Source organism: Medicago sativa, chromosome 3, assembly GCF_051527215.1.
Source record: "Medicago sativa cultivar Bolivia chromosome 3, Bolivia_mono, whole genome shotgun sequence".
Lineage (NCBI taxonomy): Eukaryota > Viridiplantae > Streptophyta > Magnoliopsida > Fabales > Fabaceae > Medicago > Medicago sativa.
This window is the reverse complement of record NC_140751.1, coordinates 71,612,922-71,632,710: the sequence shown is the minus strand read 5'-3', so window position 1 is coordinate 71,632,710 and position 19,789 is coordinate 71,612,922. Positions and strand designations below refer to the sequence as shown.

The 19,789-nt window shown below is 33.4% G+C and overlaps 2 protein-coding genes across 37 annotated transcripts; one reads left to right on the top strand and one right to left on the bottom strand.

The window, feature by feature from the left end:
- The first annotated feature begins 4,657 nt into the window (after positions 1-4,657).
- LOC146939848 (uncharacterized) lies at positions 4,658-6,380 on the top strand. The gene is made up of 2 exons (XM_085753404.1): positions 4,658-5,164; positions 6,007-6,380. The coding sequence occupies exons 1-2, from the start codon at positions 4,797-4,799 to the stop codon at positions 6,227-6,229; spliced, it is 591 nt and encodes a 196-aa protein (XP_085609530.1). The 5' UTR covers positions 4,658-4,796; the 3' UTR covers positions 6,230-6,380.
- A 7,130-nt stretch (positions 6,381-13,510) lies between these two features.
- LOC146939847 (hexokinase-3-like) lies at positions 13,511-19,767 on the bottom strand. 36 transcript variants are annotated; one of them, XM_085753391.1, is made up of 15 exons: positions 19,602-19,767; positions 19,323-19,367; positions 19,032-19,245; positions 18,575-18,758; positions 18,350-18,438; positions 17,966-18,081; positions 16,931-17,347; positions 15,944-16,054; positions 15,742-15,851; positions 15,548-15,626; positions 15,188-15,321; positions 14,744-14,801; positions 14,466-14,555; positions 13,985-14,161; positions 13,511-13,828 (listed from the first exon to the last, which is right to left on the bottom strand). In XM_085753391.1, exons 12-15 carry the CDS (start codon positions 14,792-14,794, stop codon positions 13,733-13,735), a joined length of 414 nt encoding a protein of 137 aa, XP_085609517.1. In that variant the 5' UTR covers positions 14,795-14,801; positions 15,188-15,321; positions 15,548-15,626; positions 15,742-15,851; positions 15,944-16,054; positions 16,931-17,347; positions 17,966-18,081; positions 18,350-18,438; positions 18,575-18,758; positions 19,032-19,245; positions 19,323-19,367; positions 19,602-19,767; the 3' UTR covers positions 13,511-13,732. The 36 variants fall into 36 exon arrangements, 23 of the variants coding, with proteins under 23 accessions (XP_085609517.1, XP_085609523.1, XP_085609522.1 ...); XR_015031772.1 differs by lacking the exon at positions 15,548-15,626 and having other exon boundaries at positions 14,461-14,555; positions 16,214-17,347; XR_015031774.1 differs by lacking the exon at positions 15,548-15,626 and having other exon boundaries at positions 14,434-14,555; positions 16,927-17,347.
- Between the last annotated feature and the right edge of the window lie 22 nt (positions 19,768-19,789).

The window sequence follows — 19,789 nt, the reverse complement described above, 5'->3', positions numbered from 1 at the left end:
AAAAATCGAACCTAAAACATACAGAGTAGCACACTCCTAAATTTAGACCAACACTAATGGGCTAACCGCCAGGCTTGTTAACTCTTTTTGATCAACGATAAACTACCAAGGAACATATCAATGCAACTTCATTACAATTTTTTTTAAATAGAACTTCATTGCAATTGTTAAAGTGAGGTCATTAGAGTAACATATAAAGTCAACTGACAACATCCCAAAATGTTCAGACATATTATTTCAACTACAAATAAAAGTTAAATTTAATAATGTTGAATCTTACTCGTCCACAATAAAAACATGAACCGTATAACAAATTACAAATTTTTTGTATGTTATACCGTTTAGACCATGTATGTGATATCCAAAGCTACTCATTAATCATTAATGTGAATATCACACAACAAATTAAGAACGACACTAAACATTGTATGGTTAGTAAGATAACTCAAGTTAAACAATCTAAGAAGATATTTACTTCTTGTGTATCATAAGACTTGAAAAATGAAATAGAGCAAGATGGTATAACCCAAAGGTTTGATTGAAGTGAAGACATTAGAGAACATTACGGTATACCACATTGCTCTATTTCACCTTTTCAATTCTAACGATAAAACAAGATTAAAAATATTTTCTTAGTTGTATGTTTGCTTAAGTTGGTTATATTCCCAACGACGCAGTGTTTCGTGTTGAGTTTATTATGTTTTGTGATATACACGGTAGGTATCGCATTAATGATAAATGGGTTATGTTTTAAATGGGGGAGCCCCTAATATGGATCTCTTTTATTAAGGTCCACTCATGGTCCTTGCTGATTGACTCGCAATAGCAGGTACTACTTCCGTCCCAATTTAATTGACACAATTTTGTTTTTCACACATATTAAGAAAAATGTATAAATAAAGGGGAAAGTGGAATATATTGTATTTGGAATGATAAAAGTAGGAGTATTATTTAGTGTTATATTGTATTGGGAATGATGAAAGTTGTATTGAAAATTGAAATGGGTCAGTTATTTTGGGACACTTTTTTTTAGAAAATGAGTCAGTTATTCTGGGATGGAGGGAGTAATTTTTTTATCCTTTCCAGTTTACATTGTACAAAGTACCAAACTGAGACAAAAAGTAAGTTGTTGCACTGGTATTGTGTTGGAAACCACCGCCGACCAATTAATTCCACAATTATCATGGCTGAGTTTTTGGACAGGGCCGTCTTAACAATTTCGTAGGCCCAGTTATAATCTCTCAAGAGATGTAAAAAAAAAAATTGTAGGCCCCAAAAAAATAAATAAAGCACTATAAAAGAAAATTATTAAAAAAAAACACACATAAGAGGGACTTGAACAAAGAAAATTATTAAAAAAACACACTTAGAGGGACTTGAACACACTTAGAGGGACTTGAACAGAGGGACAAATTATTAAAAAAACACACTTAGAGGGACTTGAACCCATGACCTCACAAGAGGGACTTGAACAAAGAAAATTATTAAAAAAACATACTTAGAGGGACTTGAAGGGACTTGAACCCAGGGACTTGAAGGGACTTGAACCCAAACACACTTAGAGGGACTTGAACCCATGACCTCACAGAGGGACTTGAACCCATGACCTCACATTGAAACACAAGTGGCCGCGCCACCACAACACTGTGATCAACATGAAACTTATTCGCTTTAGTTATATATAATTAATAATTTCGTGCTTTACACAAAAAAAAAAAAAAAAAATATTTTGGGCCCCCAAAAATTTGAGGCCCGGTGGCATAGCCCAGCCTTGACGGGCTGTGGGCCAGCCCTGAGGATGTCGCTGTACTTTTGGAAGTGTTATTGCTGGGTTTCGTCACCCTTTTAAAGGATGAAATTGAAGATTTAGAAGAAGAAAAAAATGAGCTGGATTTGTTGCAAATTGGGTTATTCATTCGTTTTATATTCCAAAAACAGGGCCGGCCCATAGCCCGTCGAGGCTGGGCTATGGCACTGGGCCTCGATTTTTTGGGGGCCCAAAACATTTTTTTTTTTAATTTGTAAGACACTTATTTAATATTCATATAGAGATAATGCGAGGAAATTTCAAACTGATCGTAGAGCTCTAGTGGCGTGTGCATTTATGATGGAGCCTGTGGTTGTGGGTTCAACTCCAACTAGAGTGTTTTTTATTCAAAAAAAAAAATTTATAGTGTTTTAATTAGTTTTTTGGGGCCCAAAATTTAAATTTTTTGTCATCCCTTCAAATCTAAAACAGGGCCAACAAATTTGTTAAGACGGCCCTATACATGAGGAATGGAGTGAAGAAATAGAAAGGGAATTGAAAAAGTGATTTGTATGGTGTAAAATGGAAAGGAATAAAAACTACCTACTATTGCCGGTTAAGTAGTATGGACCATGGGTGGACCATAATAAAAGAGGTCCATATTAGGGGCTCCCTTTAAATGGTATCCCTTATTCAAAATTGTTGTTTGTTAGTATAAGATTTATTCTCATTGTAGATGAGTAAGACCGGACATAATTAAATTTAACATATTGTATATTGTGTTTGAAAACATTTTACGATAATGACAATTTTTATACTATACAAACCATTTATTATATTTATTGGAGAAAATGACTGGTCTATTCACATTTATTGGATCTATTCTCTTCCTTTCTTGGAGTCACCTTTGTAGGTGGTGTGGAAATAGGTCAGGCCGAATGACAAAGGTATACTTCTGAATCATGATAGATCAGATTTTTTTTTATATATGAATAAACAACACTTATATTTTTTTTTTAAATCTTATTTAGCTAAAAATGATAGGTAAAAGACAACATAAAGTTTTATAGACCTCTGAGACTGATTTTTTTTTTATTTGGACGCAAATCAGACCGACTTATTTAAGTAAATAAAAATAATTTATTTTTATAATTATTCTTATTATATTGTACTTTGTGATTAACATTTTCATCTCTTTTTACGGAAAACATTTTCATTAATTTAAGCATATTAGCTTGCACTAATTTTTTTGACATATTCAAGGTGGATTCTAGGGTGAGGGATCAATTAAGTCCCTCACCGGTGGACCACAAACAAAATACCATTAAATTTAATGAACGTCTAAGATTGATTAAAATTAAACAGGAGAACATCTATACTTTACCACATACAACCAAACCTCTATCTCTTTTCCATCTTGGACCTCTTCTTCTCAATAAAAATTTGCACGAGATGGGTTGCTAGAAATGACAGGAAACTGACAAAAGAGTGCTTGAAGCATCATACTACAAATTATGGTAGATTATTTTAAACAAGAAACATTCCAGCATAGACTTTCAAGCCTTAATCACAAGTTGGCAATGAAATATAGAAAACATAAGCAAAATCAGTCACCTGCAAAACAAGAACATCGTAGATAATTTATCCAATAAATTAGGGCCCGTTTGTTACGGATTAAAATAAAAGTGATTTTGATATAAAATAATTTAGAGATTATATTTTAGAGATTATATGAAAAATCAGAATCTATTTTGCGTTTGTTTACTGTAATAAAAATCACTTTTTTTAAACAAATAATCTAGTTTGTTTGGATACAACTATATAAAAGGGATTTTTTTGTTACAAAATTAGTTCAATCTTTTAAATTATATTTTCTCTCTCCTCTAAAAAAAATCTATTTTATTTTAAGCTGCTCCTAACAGCTTCTCATTTGAAGCTGTTTTTAGATTATTTTTAGATTCTGATTTTTTTAAAAATCTGTAACAAACGGATGCAAAACTCTTAAAAGTGATTATTTGTTTAAAAAAAGTGATTTTTTTCTTAAAAAAGCTATAACAAACGGGCTCTCTTTTTTTGAAGAAAATAAATTAATTTCTTAATCTCTGATAATCTAATAACTACGGTTTTAGATTTTTATGGTAATTTGGTTCTACAATCGCTCATGTAGGTGAGAATGGTCCTTCTTCAATTTGAATTTTATAAATTTTTTTGCGGCAATAACAACAACTTCTATTTTAATTTTCACTCATCAACACCACACTGATCAAAATAATAAATAACAATTAGAGGGCAAAGATGATGTAGTTTGAAACTCCTTGTTCAAATACATTAATGGGTACTCTTAAATTGAGTGCTTGTAAAATTATTGTCACAATTTTTTATTTTTGGCAACCAATTTCTGGAGATTTTTGACAAGTTGGAGAAGTCCCAATGGAAAAGATAGAAGCAAGATTGTGTGTGGAAAAGTATAGATATTCTTCTTTTTAATTTTAATAAATTTAGACCATTGATTATATCTGATGGTATTTTGTTGGTGGTTCACCAGTGAGGGACTTGATTGATCCCTCACCCTAGAATCCACCCATATTCAAATGTATTATTATAGAGTAGACTTGAAATAAAAAAATAATTTAATATCATTAACTTATTCGCTCGTTAGTCTATTTAAATGAGTCACGTTACATATTTAAAGACATTATGAAATTGGTCTTAAGTTAGTTTACAAGACATATCGAAGCTTTGACTGATTGGACGAAAAAATAAGTTTACGACAAGTAACATGTAAAACTTTTCCTTAAATTTTTTGAATAAGTCAGACTCCACATCTTAAAACGAGCTCGGCCCAACCTATTTCCAAATATAGATGTTATAGAGGAGAAAAACAAGCTAACAGTTAACTAGAATTAAAGTGTTGATCTCTAAAACTGCATTACACACTTCACATCACTCTTGCTTGAATCTGCATAAAAAACTGCCCCTTTTTCTTGTTCTTTCAACAAACCTTGATGGGTATTACAAATGATCTCTTCCTACCAACCAAAGCCATGACATGAAGATTCTCAACTCAGGTATCATCGGATATTTCATTACCGGAAGACAACAAGACAAGTCTCACATTGTTGACATCGACAACATTCAAAATGCTTCTCCCCGAAACTCTACGGGAGATGAGAAAGGAAGAGTGTCCTCTGTGTCTGAATGTTGTGTGGATTTGGATCTGGAGAGTGTGGTTGTTGTTGTTGATGATGATGTGAATAGAGATTGTAGGATTTGCCACCTCAGCATGGATATGAAAAACCAAGATGATGACCAACACGAATCTTGGACTCCCATTGAACTAGGATGTTCTTGTAAAGATGACATGTCTACTGCTCATAAACAATGTGCTGAGGAATGGTTCAGGATCAAGGGTAACAAGTAAGTTCATTGTTTCTGAGGTGTGTTTTGTCAAACTATTGATTTTGGTTTAACGAATTTTTTTTCCCAAAAAGAAAAAAGTCACCCAGGTGATATATGCTGAATATTCTCTAATTGAATGGTTTATTTGGCTACATTGTCTTTTACGTAACAAAATACTAAATTGATATATATTACTGCAAAAGTATCTAAATAAAGATGATATGCTTTGTGTAGTATATAGTTTGTAGGTCCATGCACATTTTTTTTCTCTACAAAATGAGCTTTGGTGTGTCACAAAAAAAGATAAAATAAGTGTAGGGAGGAATGCATGCTATCAGTTTTTTCCATTCCGTCTGTTGTTCGTTTTGAAAAAGCATTTAAAACATCCAAACAAAACCTAAGGTCGAAGCATTTGTCTACATAACCGGAGTAGGGGGTAAATATTCAATAGAGGAATTTTCATGCACAATCATGTTTGATATATCCTTTTATGACTTTTTCTTCGTAAGCTCTCTAATTGTTTCCCTCTTGGAAGCAAGCAAAATATGGCTCAAGATCACTAGTATGTGAATTCATGATAAATGTGGTTTCAAGCATGAGTTTAATCAGATATTTTGTGAGTGTTTGATTGGTAAATTCCAAAGGTAGGAAAAGTGCAAGATGTTGGTTAGGATCATCGATTTAGATCTTTGATGCATAGGTTGTTTGGTATCTCAATCTACAATTTTCTGAAAAGCACAAGTTGTTGGTATACTAGTTAATACTTCTAATTGGATTACATGTGTTTAAATTTTTGTTATTAAATACACTGCTTTTATTTTTTGGCAATAACAAATGTTTTTTATTTGTACGATTTACAGAACTTGTGAAATCTGTGGATCCATTGCTAATAATGTAGCTGATATAGTTGAAGTTGAAATGAAAGAACAGTGGTATGAAGCTAATAATACCTTCATGTCACCACCAACTGGTCTTTCCAGGGCTGAAATTCGAAGTCTACGCTGCTTTCTCTTGAAATTCTTCCTTGCCAGTATGGTCGGTAGCTTTCTCATATGTTTGCTTTTAGACTTAGCACGTAAGTAACATGATTGAGGATTTGTAGACAAACCTGTGACCATTATAATTTTATAAACACAGGTACCAAACATATATTTACGAAATATCTATCTATTTTTATGCAACCTGCAGCAATAGCATTATGAACTATTATAATAACATTGTTTCCTTGCGTTAACTGTTTTTCATTCGAGTCTTCTCATTTTGGTTATGAATGGATTGTCATTTGACATGTAGAAACAGAAACAAAGATTTGAGAAAATGCATTTTGTTGAGGAAATGAAGCAAGCGTAAAATTATAGGCTAAACTGCACTTTTCGCCCCCTAAGTTTCAAAATGTTGTGATTTTGGCCCCCTATTAAAAAAAATGTCAAAAGTGATCCACCTTGTTTAGGGAAATATGTTCTTTTGACCCCCTAACATAAGGGAAATATGCCTTATGACCCCTTATCTTTCCAAAAAGTTGCGATTATGGCCCCTTTTTCGGACACGTGGCGTTGTCTTAGCAATTTTGGGATAGGGGCCAAAATCACATTTTTTTAAATAGGGGGCCAAAATCGCAACATTTTGAAACTTAGGGGGCGAAAAGTGCAGTTTAGCCAAAATTATACCCTACAACCCCGACATTTATACTATCACCCCAACATTTAACCCAAACTATCCTTTTATATAAAGCAAAACTCTTTCTCTTTTCTATGGGTTGAAGCAAGCTAAAAGAGCATGGAATAAAAAATTTACTCATTCCTAACTCAACTTGACATTGCAAGGTGTGTTGTGGATCATGGTGTTTATCTGAAGTTGAATCAAGGAAGGTCTGAATTGCTTTTCATATATATTTATCTAATAATAGGCAACATCGAAGAAATGGAAAAATTCAAAATGTTACATTGAAGAATGAGCTTGAAATGACATACTTCCTTGATCTGCAATTTGTCAACACAGCAACTGAATTTTTTTGGCAATAACAAAAGTTCACAAAAGCGATGCTCGAGGTTCAATATGATCAACCACAATCCGGTCACAACACCATTTGAAGCAAATTTGAAAATCAAGAAAGGAGTGGAAGATGGTGCAATATTCAATACTCGTTTCAATCAAATTGTTGGATCATTGAGATACTTATATAATATTAGGGCAGCCATTTGCTATGGAGTTGAAGTGGTGAGTAGATTCACAGATGATCCAAGGAAATCTCATCTTGTTGGTGCAAATAGAATCCTAAGATACTTGCAAGTTACATTGGATTTGGTGTTTTATTTCCAAGTAACATAGGCTTAGAAGGCAGTGTTCTACTTGAATATTCAGATGTTTATTGGTGTAGTGATAATTAGGGGTGTTCAAATCCAAACCGATCCAAAATAAAACCGCAAACCGATCCAAAAAAACCAAAAACCGCAAAAAACCGAATATATTTGGATGCGTTTGGATGTTGTTTTGTAAAAACCGCTAAGATCGGATAGGATTTCGGATTACTTTTCAAAACCGAACCAAACCGAACCGAACCGCAAAAATAAATATTAATACTTATTTATTCTACGTTGCTTGTTAAATTTTAATCTTATATTCCCTCAAAAAAAAAAAATAATCTTATATATTGCACTAATTTAATCTATATTATTATGACTACATATGTTTCAAAAATAATTGATAATTTTCATACTATAATTTTAAATTTTTAACATATTTTGCATCAAACCTATTATTTTATCATGTTTGTGTAATATTAATATTCATAAAAAAATTATATTCTTCAAAAAAGAGTAAATAAACAAAAATTATTTACATTTTGGATGTCCAAAAATCGATCCAAATTAAACCGCATATATTTGGATCGGTTCGGTTCGGATTTTTTTAGAATACTCATCCAAACCGAATCGAACCGCATGTGATTTTTATTTTGGATCGGTTGACATTTTATCTCAAAACCGATCCAAACCTCACCGCAAACACCCCTAGTGATAATAGATAGGAGAAGCACAACAAGTTATGTAGATCTCAAGCTTTTTGGTAATGTTACAATGTAACGGGAAAAAGAAAAGAAAAAAAGAAAGGAGACGAAATTAAGTTCCAAGCTTATCTCTCAAGATGAGAGATTCCATGCCAGGCAAAGGGCAGTTCTAGTGAGCAGAGCACCGTGCATGTGATCTTTCCTTAGCCATAAAATCTGCACACATATTTTGTTCCCTAAGAACATGCACCAATGTTGTATTTCCATTTCCATGTAAAGCATCTCTAATATGAAGGATGTCAGTAGCATAAGTGTGTAGGTTATGATCACGGCCAGCAATAATCAGGTCAACTGCTTCCAAACAATCACTAACAAATAATGTTGACATAGCCTTGTTTACTGCAAAAATCAAGACCTATATGGATAGCACGTAACTCAGCTAACAACGCATCACCTCCAACTTCATAGTGAGAAAAACCAGCTATCCAATCTCCATCGTGGTTGCGAACAACACCACCAGCACCTAAACAACCAAAGTCTTCTAGAAAGCTACCATCAATATTGAGCTTGAGTGTACCTTCCGGAGGGGGGCGTCAATGAGCTAGGAGGCGCGATGAGAGTGGGTCCGAACCAAGATTGGGATAGTACGAAATGCATTCGTCATGTAACAAAAAGATCTTTCGCACCACATCTTGAATAGGCCAATGTTGATCCTCAAAAATAGTATTGTTTCTCCAACACCAAGCATATCATACTCCTGTAATAAACAAAGCAGAGGAAGTACCCTTTGTCATCTCATGAAGCCAAACCTTGTCAACAACGTCATTATATACACCTCGAGAAACTCGACCCTTGACAAGAGGAAAACCAAGGTAATGTCCCAAATCCGCCACAAATTTAATAGTTGAAATATCTTGTATCTCACGCTTTCTTTCTCCTTGAACCATCCTAGAACACATAGCTTTGGATTTTGAGGTATTAATCCTTAATCCCAATGCTGAGCAAAAATCCTCCAAATTATCCATTACCACTTTGACTTGTTCAGTACTAGCATCACAAAACAACATAATATCATCAGCAAAAAGAATATGAGATAATTGTGGGCCACCCTTAGATACCTGTATAGGTTTCCATATTCCACTTAGGACTTTCTGTTGAATACTAAGAGATAGTTTTTCCATACAAAGAACAAACAAATAAGGGGATAAAGGATCGCCTTGGCGTAGATCTCTGGATGGAATAAAATGATCAGTTTTGGCACCATTCCAAAGAACATTCAAATTGCTAGATCGGATGATAAACTACTTAATGGTATAACTTATATTAACATTTTGAGTATATTTTTATTACATTTTGTGTTATTATTATTTAGATACTTGCCTATTTTCATTATATATAAGAAGTGAAAAAAAGCCATCAAAGACTTTCTCTTTACACACACCATCGTTCCCTTATATTGAGCTTACTTTTGTATTTTTAAAACAACTAGTTACAAACCCGTGCTTCGCACGGGGGTTAGCTACTTTTTTGACAAAATATTATATCGGACGGATAGATTTCAAAATGACAAATAATTATAAATCATAACACAATATTTAGAGTACTCCTGCATCACGGGTTAGAAAATGAAATGTTCAAAACGGCTTATCACGAGTAACAAATGAAAACGTCAAGTATTTATAACTAATGCTTCGCACGGGTTGAATTACGTATCTTGTAAAAAAATTGTTCCAAAGGAAAAATGAGTAAATTAAGGAATATTACACAAAAGGAAAACATCATAATAATTAAGATGAATTGCGGAATAAATTGGCATCACTAACTTGCACTTTAAATAGCATCCTTTTATCGACAAAAGCATTAAATTCCATTGGATAAGAAGATGAGGGATTACCCTTAATGTCACAACCCATATACAAAATTATTAGCAAGTTGGCAAGTGAGTAAGCAATGTATCATAGTATGCATATGTGCGATTCAAAACAAAAGCGCATACATTCTGCATTGCATAGAGCAAGTGTTGACCTAGTGTTGTCGATCACTTGAACGTGAATCTTAAACCTCCCAAATTTAAACTCCTCAATGAGCAATCTAAAAAACAACCAAACAAATAGTATGTATATAAACGTTACCTAGGAACAGTATTCCGGGGCATTTTGCGTTTGTCACAGTAGATAGTCTCGGACGCAGTGGTAACCCTCGACTCAAACTTGGTGCAGGCTTGATAATACCAGCCGAGTAGACATGGCAACAAAACCCATATTCGTGGTTACCCACTCGAACCAAACCCAATTTGACGGGTTTTCCCCGTTTTGACTGAGTTTGGGTATGGGATTGGGTTTTCCCTGATTTCAAAACATGGGTATGGGACGGGTAACGGGTATATAGTTACCCACCTCGAACCCATACCCAAACCCGTCCCGAATGCAGAAAAATGCTTTATGTTGATATGCCATATTATTTTGTTTGATAATTGTCGTGTTATAAAAACTACCATTGATATTGAAAGGACCAACTAAATCAATCGGTCTAACAAATGTTAAAGTGAACATATTGTTGGATAAAGCATTACAATATTTCTCTAGGGGTTGCAAAAAAACATATATTTTTTATTAAAAAAATTATTCAATGCGGGGACGGGGATGGGGGGATATCCGAACCCGTCGGAGACGGGGATGGGGTTCAATTTATCATCGTCGTTGGGTATGGGTAGGGTAACGGGTAAGTATATGAGAATCGGGTATGGGGACGGGGAATGTAAAACCCGTTCCCACCCCGTCCCATTGCCATGCCTACAGCCGAGATCAGCTTCAAACTCACATGTCCTGGCTAGTACAGATCTAAAGCCTCTCTGAGATAATGTCGAGAGCACAGGTTAAATATCGTTTTTTTTTTTTTAATTCTTTGTTATATGATTGAGTGAGTTGTATTTAAAAAAAAATTGTTTACTGCTAAAACTTATTATTATTTGAACTTGAGTCGCTATTAAAACGATAAACTGTCGAATTCATAGGTTTATATATTAAAAAGGAAACAAATAGATTTTAATATAGAGAAATAAAAGCATACTTCATACTTCAGGAAATTTGCTTTTGCTCCCAAATCGCCGATTATACCCTTCATTATACATGATTACATCTTTGTGTATAAACAAAACCGACCTTGATCAAGTTTCTAAATTCAGTGATTGACCTAACTTGAGACAGATCGGAGAAATCGTCATACAAAATACGTTGAGAAGAGGTCGAACCCTAACTCAAGTTCTAACTGAAGCTGTAACTCTGAGCTTGAAAACTACCAGGGTCCCGACAACTATTAAAGAAATGCGGTAAACATATCAACGGCGTCGACAACAATGAAATCATAAGATTCCCAATCATACTTTTTGTGTAACTCTCATAATACCATCCAAGCTATCTTATAATCTTTCTTTAGACATTCTACAAAATCAAACAGCAAAACTAAATGATAAGTTATCCTCTCCTCTTTCCTCCTAATTTCTCGTTTTATTTCAATTTTTATATTATGCAGCTTTATGGCGTGGAGCCAGTTGAAAGCCTGGCTAGTTATAACACTGTTTTGTTCCTTAGAGTTGAAATTAAAACTTACTTTTGAAGCTGTTGCTGATTTGCAAATCATGACAAACGTCTAGGACCACACAAGATTCAAGGGATTGGTGCTGGTTTTGTTCCCGGGGTATTGGACGTTAGTCTTGTCGACGAAGTAATTCAAGTAAGTTTTAATGTTTTTTGAGTAATCATAATGCCCCATCATGTATTAAGTTTGAAGATATAGCCTTTGATACATAAATATATCTTAATGACTTGACGTATAGTTTTATTTTTCTTTCAATTCTCCTTTATCTTTTACTATTGATATCCTAAAAGGCTAAAAACTTTCCTACCAAAACCATTCTCTCAAATAATTTAACTATTAATGTTTCTGGAGAATGCACAAAAAGCCAATTGTGGACTTAAATCCTGGTTTACTAAATCTTACATACCGACTAATTTGCCACAATACAAACTTATCGTGTGAATGTAATTTTTAGATGGATTATGATCATGTCATCATTTTGCAATTTTTTTTGGACATCTGTGACAATTTATAATTTGTTAAACTTGATGTGTGATTTGGCAGATATTCAACCAATAGAAACTACAAAGAAGGCCTATTTGTAAGTTCTAAACCTCTTAGAAACACCGACGATTGAGGCTATTCAGCCTCTAAGAGCTATCTACTTAGTCCTCTTTCGTGATATTTAAATTTGTTAAACAAATAAGAAATGATTCTACTATTTTACTTTTGTACTTGGATTAATTTGTTGAGCCTCTACTATGAATATTGTTTTAGGTCGGAATATCATCTGGAAAGATTATTGTTGTAAGTCGATTGAATTCATACAAATTTTGATAAAAATATTTTGAATATCTGGCACAGTTGGTATGTTACAGGAAAAAAAGGATTTACATCATTGACAATTTTCATTTTGATATGGTGCATATTGTTTTCCCTAGCTTTGGTGACAGGTACCTATCCTCTGTGCTGTTTGAATCGGTGAGACGGGAGGCTGAAAGCCTGACTTTTTGAACCATGAATTCCAGTTGAAGACCGAAATCTGAATCGGTACTGATAGATAGATTTTCATTGGCAAAGCCAGATTGCGTTTCTGAATTATAAATTACTTCAAAAGAAAAAAAAAAACTGTTACTTTTGCTGAAGACTCCTGAATCTATTCTGTATTCAACATTTATAAGAGTACTGATAAGAATAATTTTGTTGGTTGAGAAGCCTTTTCTCTAAAACTAAATTTAATTTTATTGTCATCATCATTTAAATAGCACAAATTTAGTTGTAAAGTGAGAGTTGGACTTTCATTATATGTCATGGAAGTAGCATCTTATTGTCCTGTAATTACAACTGAAATGATAAAAGTCTACATAGTGATTTGATATTTTGGGGTGCGGGTCCGAACATGCAACTCGCCATTTCTCAACACTTAGAGTGTGTGAGTTTCGCCGCTCAACTCTTTAGATTTTTTTTTTAAGAGTTTAGCCTCTTAGTCTTCTATTAAACTCTACTTTCATATTAATTGGGATATAAAATAATTTTCTGATATTGAATTCCAGAAAATAAAAAATAACTCCCTCAAGATCAAGATAAGTACTAAACATGTGCTAGAAGTTGAAGTAAAACTACACCAAAGTACGATGTGCTAAAGGTGGGCTAAACAGCACTCTGAGTAAAAGTGAAACAAACTAACCAACCAACTACCAAAATCTTCTATCAAAAACATGACACCAGTAAAATAAACCAGCTAAGCAAGACAGTTATTAAAAGTTTTTGCATAAAAGAAGGGCTTTGCAGCAAAAAACTGATTCATTCAACACACTTATAAATTCCTTACATTTAGATCAAAAACATAAATATGCCCTAGAAAAAAACAATCTGTTGAAGGCGGAAGCGAGATCATAAATTACAATATGTATTATACCCTAATCCTGGTTGTGTAAATATAAGGCAAGCATTGCTTTCAGAGGGGAATATTGGATAGAAAAAGAAAAACAAATCATACAATTAGGCTAAGGAAAGGAATTCCTGACCAAGGCAGCTACATGCACATCTAGGCCATTTCGTGCAAATGCTTCCTGCAAACATGCTGCAACATCTCTTCCAACCTGACAACAAATAGCATTGGTTTGTTAATATTTACATCTCTATACTGAAAAACCAAGTGTAACTTGAATAGGACATACATGTTTGTTTGGTAACTATTTATGGAGAAGAAAAAAAAATAGCCAATTTTAAATATCAAGAAGATCAAAGTGACTAACCATATCTACAATGGAAAACCCTTTTGTCCACTTGATTAAAATGCCCGAGGAAACAGACATTTGTTTCATAGGGAAGGAGAATGTAAAGCCAAGTTCGCTTCTGTCATGTGAAGTAATGGAACCATCTTCTTTAGCAATGAGTTCTTTTAACGATGATGCGATAAAATCAAAGAGATCCTGCAAGCATAAAATTCAATTTAACGTTATTACATGAAAAGGACATTATCATAACAAATGTTTGATGAATTAAAATATGCACAAAATCCAAACATTTGCAGAACCATCTACCACGATGCCTTGAAAATCAGATAACAAAGAAAACTTTAATAGGTGACTGTCTTGTTATTTGAACTCAAATCAAATACGTATACAGACATGAAAAAGAAAAGGTAATAAATTTGGTATGAAAGAACATAATATCTAGGCCAGTAGTCACATAATAAGCACACCCATATGAAAATGTACAAAACAGTAACTCAACACTTTGCTCAAGGTTGCTGAGTTTGGCATGTGCTTCAGCATAATCTTTAATGAATGCTTCCTGATCTACAACATATTTCTCAGCATATACCTGCATATTTCACAAATAATTTTATGGTTATATCACAATTTAATTTTATGTTGAATACAAATGAACATGGGATAATGCATTTTTAAATAATAGCAATCAGTTGAGGGGTAACCGTAAATCATAAAAATGTTTCAAAGATCTGAGAAAACATGAGTTTCATTATCAGGCCAAGAAAATTATAAACTAACCATTTCAAAAGTAGTCTTGCTCCATAGCTTTTGGGACAAAAAATTGAGCATAAATCACCTACATACAATCCATGAATAATTTCAATATTAAAAAAACCAAGGAAAAATGAATACATAATTTGAAGAGTGATACCATAACAGTTAAGAGTAAAGAACTATCAACCCTTATTTCCTTTAACAAATGCCAAATAGAAATACAAATCACTCACATAGTTACATACGCAATATAAATCACTCAAATAGAAATGCAAGATAACAAAAGTATATCCATTAGACAAAATTGCAAGCATCGGCAGATAATATTATGATAATAAAAGAACCAAATATATGCAATATTATATGTCAATTCCCAAACATTAAACCATGCAGGTTTCCCAGCTTTTAACCCCTCCCTGATTATTTGTAGTTAAAAATTGTCGTAGAGAAAATGAATAGAGTACCAACCGCTTCTCTTATATTGCTTCTATTCCCACCAGCTCGATGAAGACAGAGAGCAAGTTGGTACTGAGCCCGGATATTACCACCTTCAGAAGCTTTATACAACCATTTTAAAGCTTGCTCAGTGTTTGGAGGCTCAACTGCATAGCAAAGGTATACCTTTGTTAGACATAAACTATTATCACAATTTTCTTTTCCATTCCATTCTAAGGATAAACTAATACTCATTAAAATTCACAAAAGATATACACACGCTACTATATAAAGTAACAGCTTGCCCTATATACAAATTATAAACAATGGAGAAGAAAACATTGAAATGAGAGATGTGCAACTCAAAATCCCAACAAAGAGCAGACGCATTACAATGTCATCTATTTGCAAACTACCAATCAATAATTTCAAATATGCCAAGAACTCCCATCAGCCATGCAATCATTTTCACCTAATGAAAAATTTGAATGTTTCCAAATTATTCAAGACCTGAACATTGTTGTTTGTCATACTTAAGAGCTTAATGTCAAAAAATGGGACCTTTTTGAATAATTAGAGATAGTTACCTGTTCCAAGCTATTATAATCATCACCTATTTTTGTAAACTTTCTTGTATGACTTCTTGCTTTGTTGAGAAGCATGACCAACACCACCAACAACTTTGCAGACAGTTCCTCTTGTAAACATGTTTTGTTAGAAAATTTATTTACCATTTTAGAAGTGGTACTTGAATTCCTTTGGATTCAAAAATGATATATGAATGTGTACCTTCTTCACACTACTCTTGTTTATTGGAATATTAAGAACAGCGTAGAAAACAATCAATTTTTCTTTCACACATTTGTCGATCCTCTCCTTTACCCTTGTTCTCTGTTTTTTCTGCCAATAGTTGTGAAGATGTAGGTTTAATTGCAGGTTAATATCAGCCATACGGATCAGATCATCATGTTTTTAATGAAAGATAACATGAACAAAACCACTCACAAAGATTCATATCTATTGTTATGAACATAATACAACATTATAACAGGAAAGTACCTCATTTTCAGCCCACGCATAACCAGAAAACTGGCCTATATTCCTCTTTCATATTTATTTTAAAATAAGATTCTTTATACTTTGATATTTGTACATTTAGAACTAACTTCATACTTGCTGCAAAAAACTCATTTTTACAGTAAACTTCAATCATATCATGATTACATACAATTGGTTACCTTATAATCATTTACCTATGGCATGGGCAATATACATAATAGACACGGTGACAATAATTAACAACAATACATTAACAAATGATCATCAAATTCCTACAAGATTATCCTTTACTTAACTCTAATTAACATTTATAATTTCTTATGCTACAACTTAATCTTTATTCAACCTTTTCATGCTAAAAATTGTCACAGAGATGAAAAGTACACTAAAATCTAATATAAAGCTGTTCATAACTATAAATAGGAATTTTAAAAACAACTGACTCAAGGAGGTGAAAGTATCCACATTAATTTAATCTAACGTCAATTCAGCCCTTCCACTTATTTCTACAAGTTTGTCTTCCTAGTGTTTACATCTCATCAAGAATACAACACAACAATGTTGATGCATTTATGCAGCCCAATTCAAAGTACATTAACATCACTAAAGCATGGTAAACAATAGGCATGAAGTTAAAAATAAGAATCTAACTTCAGCTGAAACATAATTCATTTCAAATCACAAAATGCTATATTAATTGCATCTCACAGTACTTGCATGTAAAAATTGATCCCAAGTAAAGTATGTTGTGAAAAAGCAAGGTTCATTCCCTTCTGTTGCTTTATATAGCGGTACATGAGGAGATAGTCCATTTAGAGATCCAGCCTTCTCTAAGTATTTATGGGGGAAATTTTCCTGCGTTATGTCTATAGCAGGTTGGCAGTTTCAGCTGGTATTGGTTCGGCTGTGCTGGTAGTTTAAGGGAGGAGGTTTTATTTGAGCTGTTGCGCAATTTGGTGGTTGGTTGTGACAGTTGCAGAACCTGTTTTGCTGCCTGTTTTCTGGCCTGTTTTTCTGACTTGGAGCTGCTGCTGCTGGTTGGGTTCAGCAGTAGTTGATTTCTGTTTAGTTTTTCTGCTATGGAGCTGTTGCTGCTTTCAGTTCTGCAGTAGCAGAATTCTGTTCTGTTTTTGCCTATTTGGTGAACAGTTTACACATAAATAACTATATTAGACAACACTGAGGTAAAAAATAAATCTATTGCCACTATATAGAAATACAACAATACATCATGTAATTTTCTTCCTCATAAATTTTATGTATCATGGATTATATGTATCATGAATTTTGGTATCATCATTCTAACATTGCAAAAATTCAACATAGTTTTGTGCCTTCAATTTTTATGTTATCAACCAAAGACTTTACCCAAAAAGAATTCTTGCCATAAATTTTTTATCAACCAAAGTCATAAAATATCGTTCAAATTTTCGGCAACTGCATGTTAGGAATCACGGTGAGTTTCACGGTGAATTTTTTTAAGCTCCAAAGTGTAGCGTTGGCCAAAATCACAATGGTTTTTAAAATAACGGTAATTTTAGTCTTGGAACGCGAGAAAATTAATTGGAACAAATCTAAACACTCACCGCCAATCCAAGCATACATAGTTCTTTAAAAACATGGCAATTTTTGTCTTTGATAGCAATAAAATTGATTCGAATGAATCTAGACACACTAATATAATATATTGCATCTAAAAGATATCAATCAAAGCAACTAACAAACTAAGTTAAGATCAGTCATACAAATTACCAAGAAATCCAAGCAAAAGACTCTTAGGATTGTGAATCTTGTGAGCAGAGGGAAGACCCCAAATAACATTGTGTCCACCAGGAGATTGTCTTCAAAAAAAAAAAACAATTCCAACCCTGTGACAACAAACTTGTGAGATTCAAATAACACAATAAATCAAACAGATTCACAACAATGCAAACAAAACATCAACAAATCAAAACAAAATAGATAAACTAAACTAATAGGAGGGTGTTCAGTTATGATCTGAGTATAAACCAGACAACAAACCTGAATCACCAAAACAAACCCTATAATTTTAGAGACATGAGTGTATGAGTTAATTGATATAACTTATTTTTAACATGTTAGAAACTGAAATCTGCATAATATAATTGAACATACCAATAGATATCATCATGTCCTTAAGATCGACATAAGGATTGAAGCAAATCAATGTATCAGGACCTTGCCATTATCATTTTAGGTTTAACCTTTCATAATCATCCAATCTAGGGAAATTAGTATGCAAAAAACACCCATAGCAATAAAAAACTTAACCATCACAGGTCACCAATCAATATGAAGAGCAGGAAATAAGGCTATGAAATAAGAGATAGTTGTGCTTACCGTCAAATAGCAACCTTGGCCTTGAGACACATTTTCCGCCATGAGTCGTCATATTTTCATTTAAGTATCTTATAGTTTTCAACCGCTCTAGAGAGCTTCATCAAAAGGCTCCATAGTCAGAAATTAGACTTATAAGCAGTAGAAGATCCATATTCAAAACCTCCAATGACATTACCTGCCAACCCTTCAAGCATGCATTGCGCCAAAAGAAGCCATATCAGCCAATCAACATTAAAAAAATTACCACGCGATGCAGGAGGGTTCATGTGATCAAATACCATTGAATCATTGTTCAAAAAAAAAATTATATGATTAGAAATAGGTGCAATCATACTCATACCCTGTTAGCCCGGTTGATTATATGTTAATATGTAACTCATGTCTAATAATATGTTTATTTACACAGATCACATGTATTGTCTAGGATATATAATTAACTTCAAACAATAGTTTCTACCTTTTGTCATATATATGCATTGGGCTCTGAAACGATAGTTGTGGGTATGTGTTTTTAACTTCAAACAATTTTTAACCAAATCACCTCCTTCTGGAAAATCACTAATGAACAAAAGAAGCCTAAAGTAATTTTCTGGAAAAAATAAACATACAATCTATAACAAAGAACCTGAGCCTGTATCCATTATTGCAACTTGAAATGCCTCCAACAGATCCTGTAGTGAAAATCCAAAATTGCATGAACCCAAAAATACAATCTTTGACAAAACACAAAAACAAAAAAAACCCATACCAGTTGGACGCGATTCAGAGAGTCTTGTTGAGGCCAATCTGCATTCTAAACACATGAAACCCTAATCACCATCGAAACACAGAAAAAAATTCTGGAAAAAACAATAAAACAAAAATCACAGAATATGCATTCAATCATGATTTGAAATCCATCAAATGAGATGAACAAAAACCCAATCCTCTCAATCGATCAAAGAGGAAATGAATATAACAGCCAAATCAAAAAAGGAGAGAAAAAATTAATAAAAACAAACACAAAAAAATGAAATACATCAATAACCTGGACATGCATGCTGAAAAAGATGATGAACAGTGGATATTAGTGTGTTACGGCGAGATCGACGACGGCGACGGCGAAATTGACGGCGGCGGTGAAGATTGCAGGTGACAGCGTTTTAGAGAACGCGTTTTTTTACAGAAGAAGAAGAGAAAGCGTTTTACAGAACGCGTTTTTTTTTTTCTTCTCCA

Excerpts from the sequence above, each read along its gene's own strand:
- LOC146939848 (XM_085753404.1), top strand. The coding sequence starts at position 4,797 with ATGAAGATTCTCAACTCAGGTATCATCGGATATTTCATTACCGGAAGA. Across the intron at positions 5,165-6,006 it reads TTCAGGATCAAGGGTAACAA|AACTTGTGAAATCTGTGGAT; the intron begins GTAAGTTCATTG and ends TACGATTTACAG.
- LOC146939847 (XM_085753381.1), bottom strand. The coding sequence starts at position 14,794 with ATGCTCAATTTTTTGTCCCAAAAGCTATGGAGCAAGACTACTTTTGAA. Across the intron at positions 14,556-14,743 it reads GCAAGACTACTTTTGAAATG|GTATATGCTGAGAAATATGT; the intron begins GTTAGTTTATAA and ends TGAAATATGCAG. Across the intron at positions 13,829-13,984 it reads GGTTTTCCATTGTAGATATG|GTTGGAAGAGATGTTGCAGC; the intron begins GTTAGTCACTTT and ends ATTTGTTGTCAG.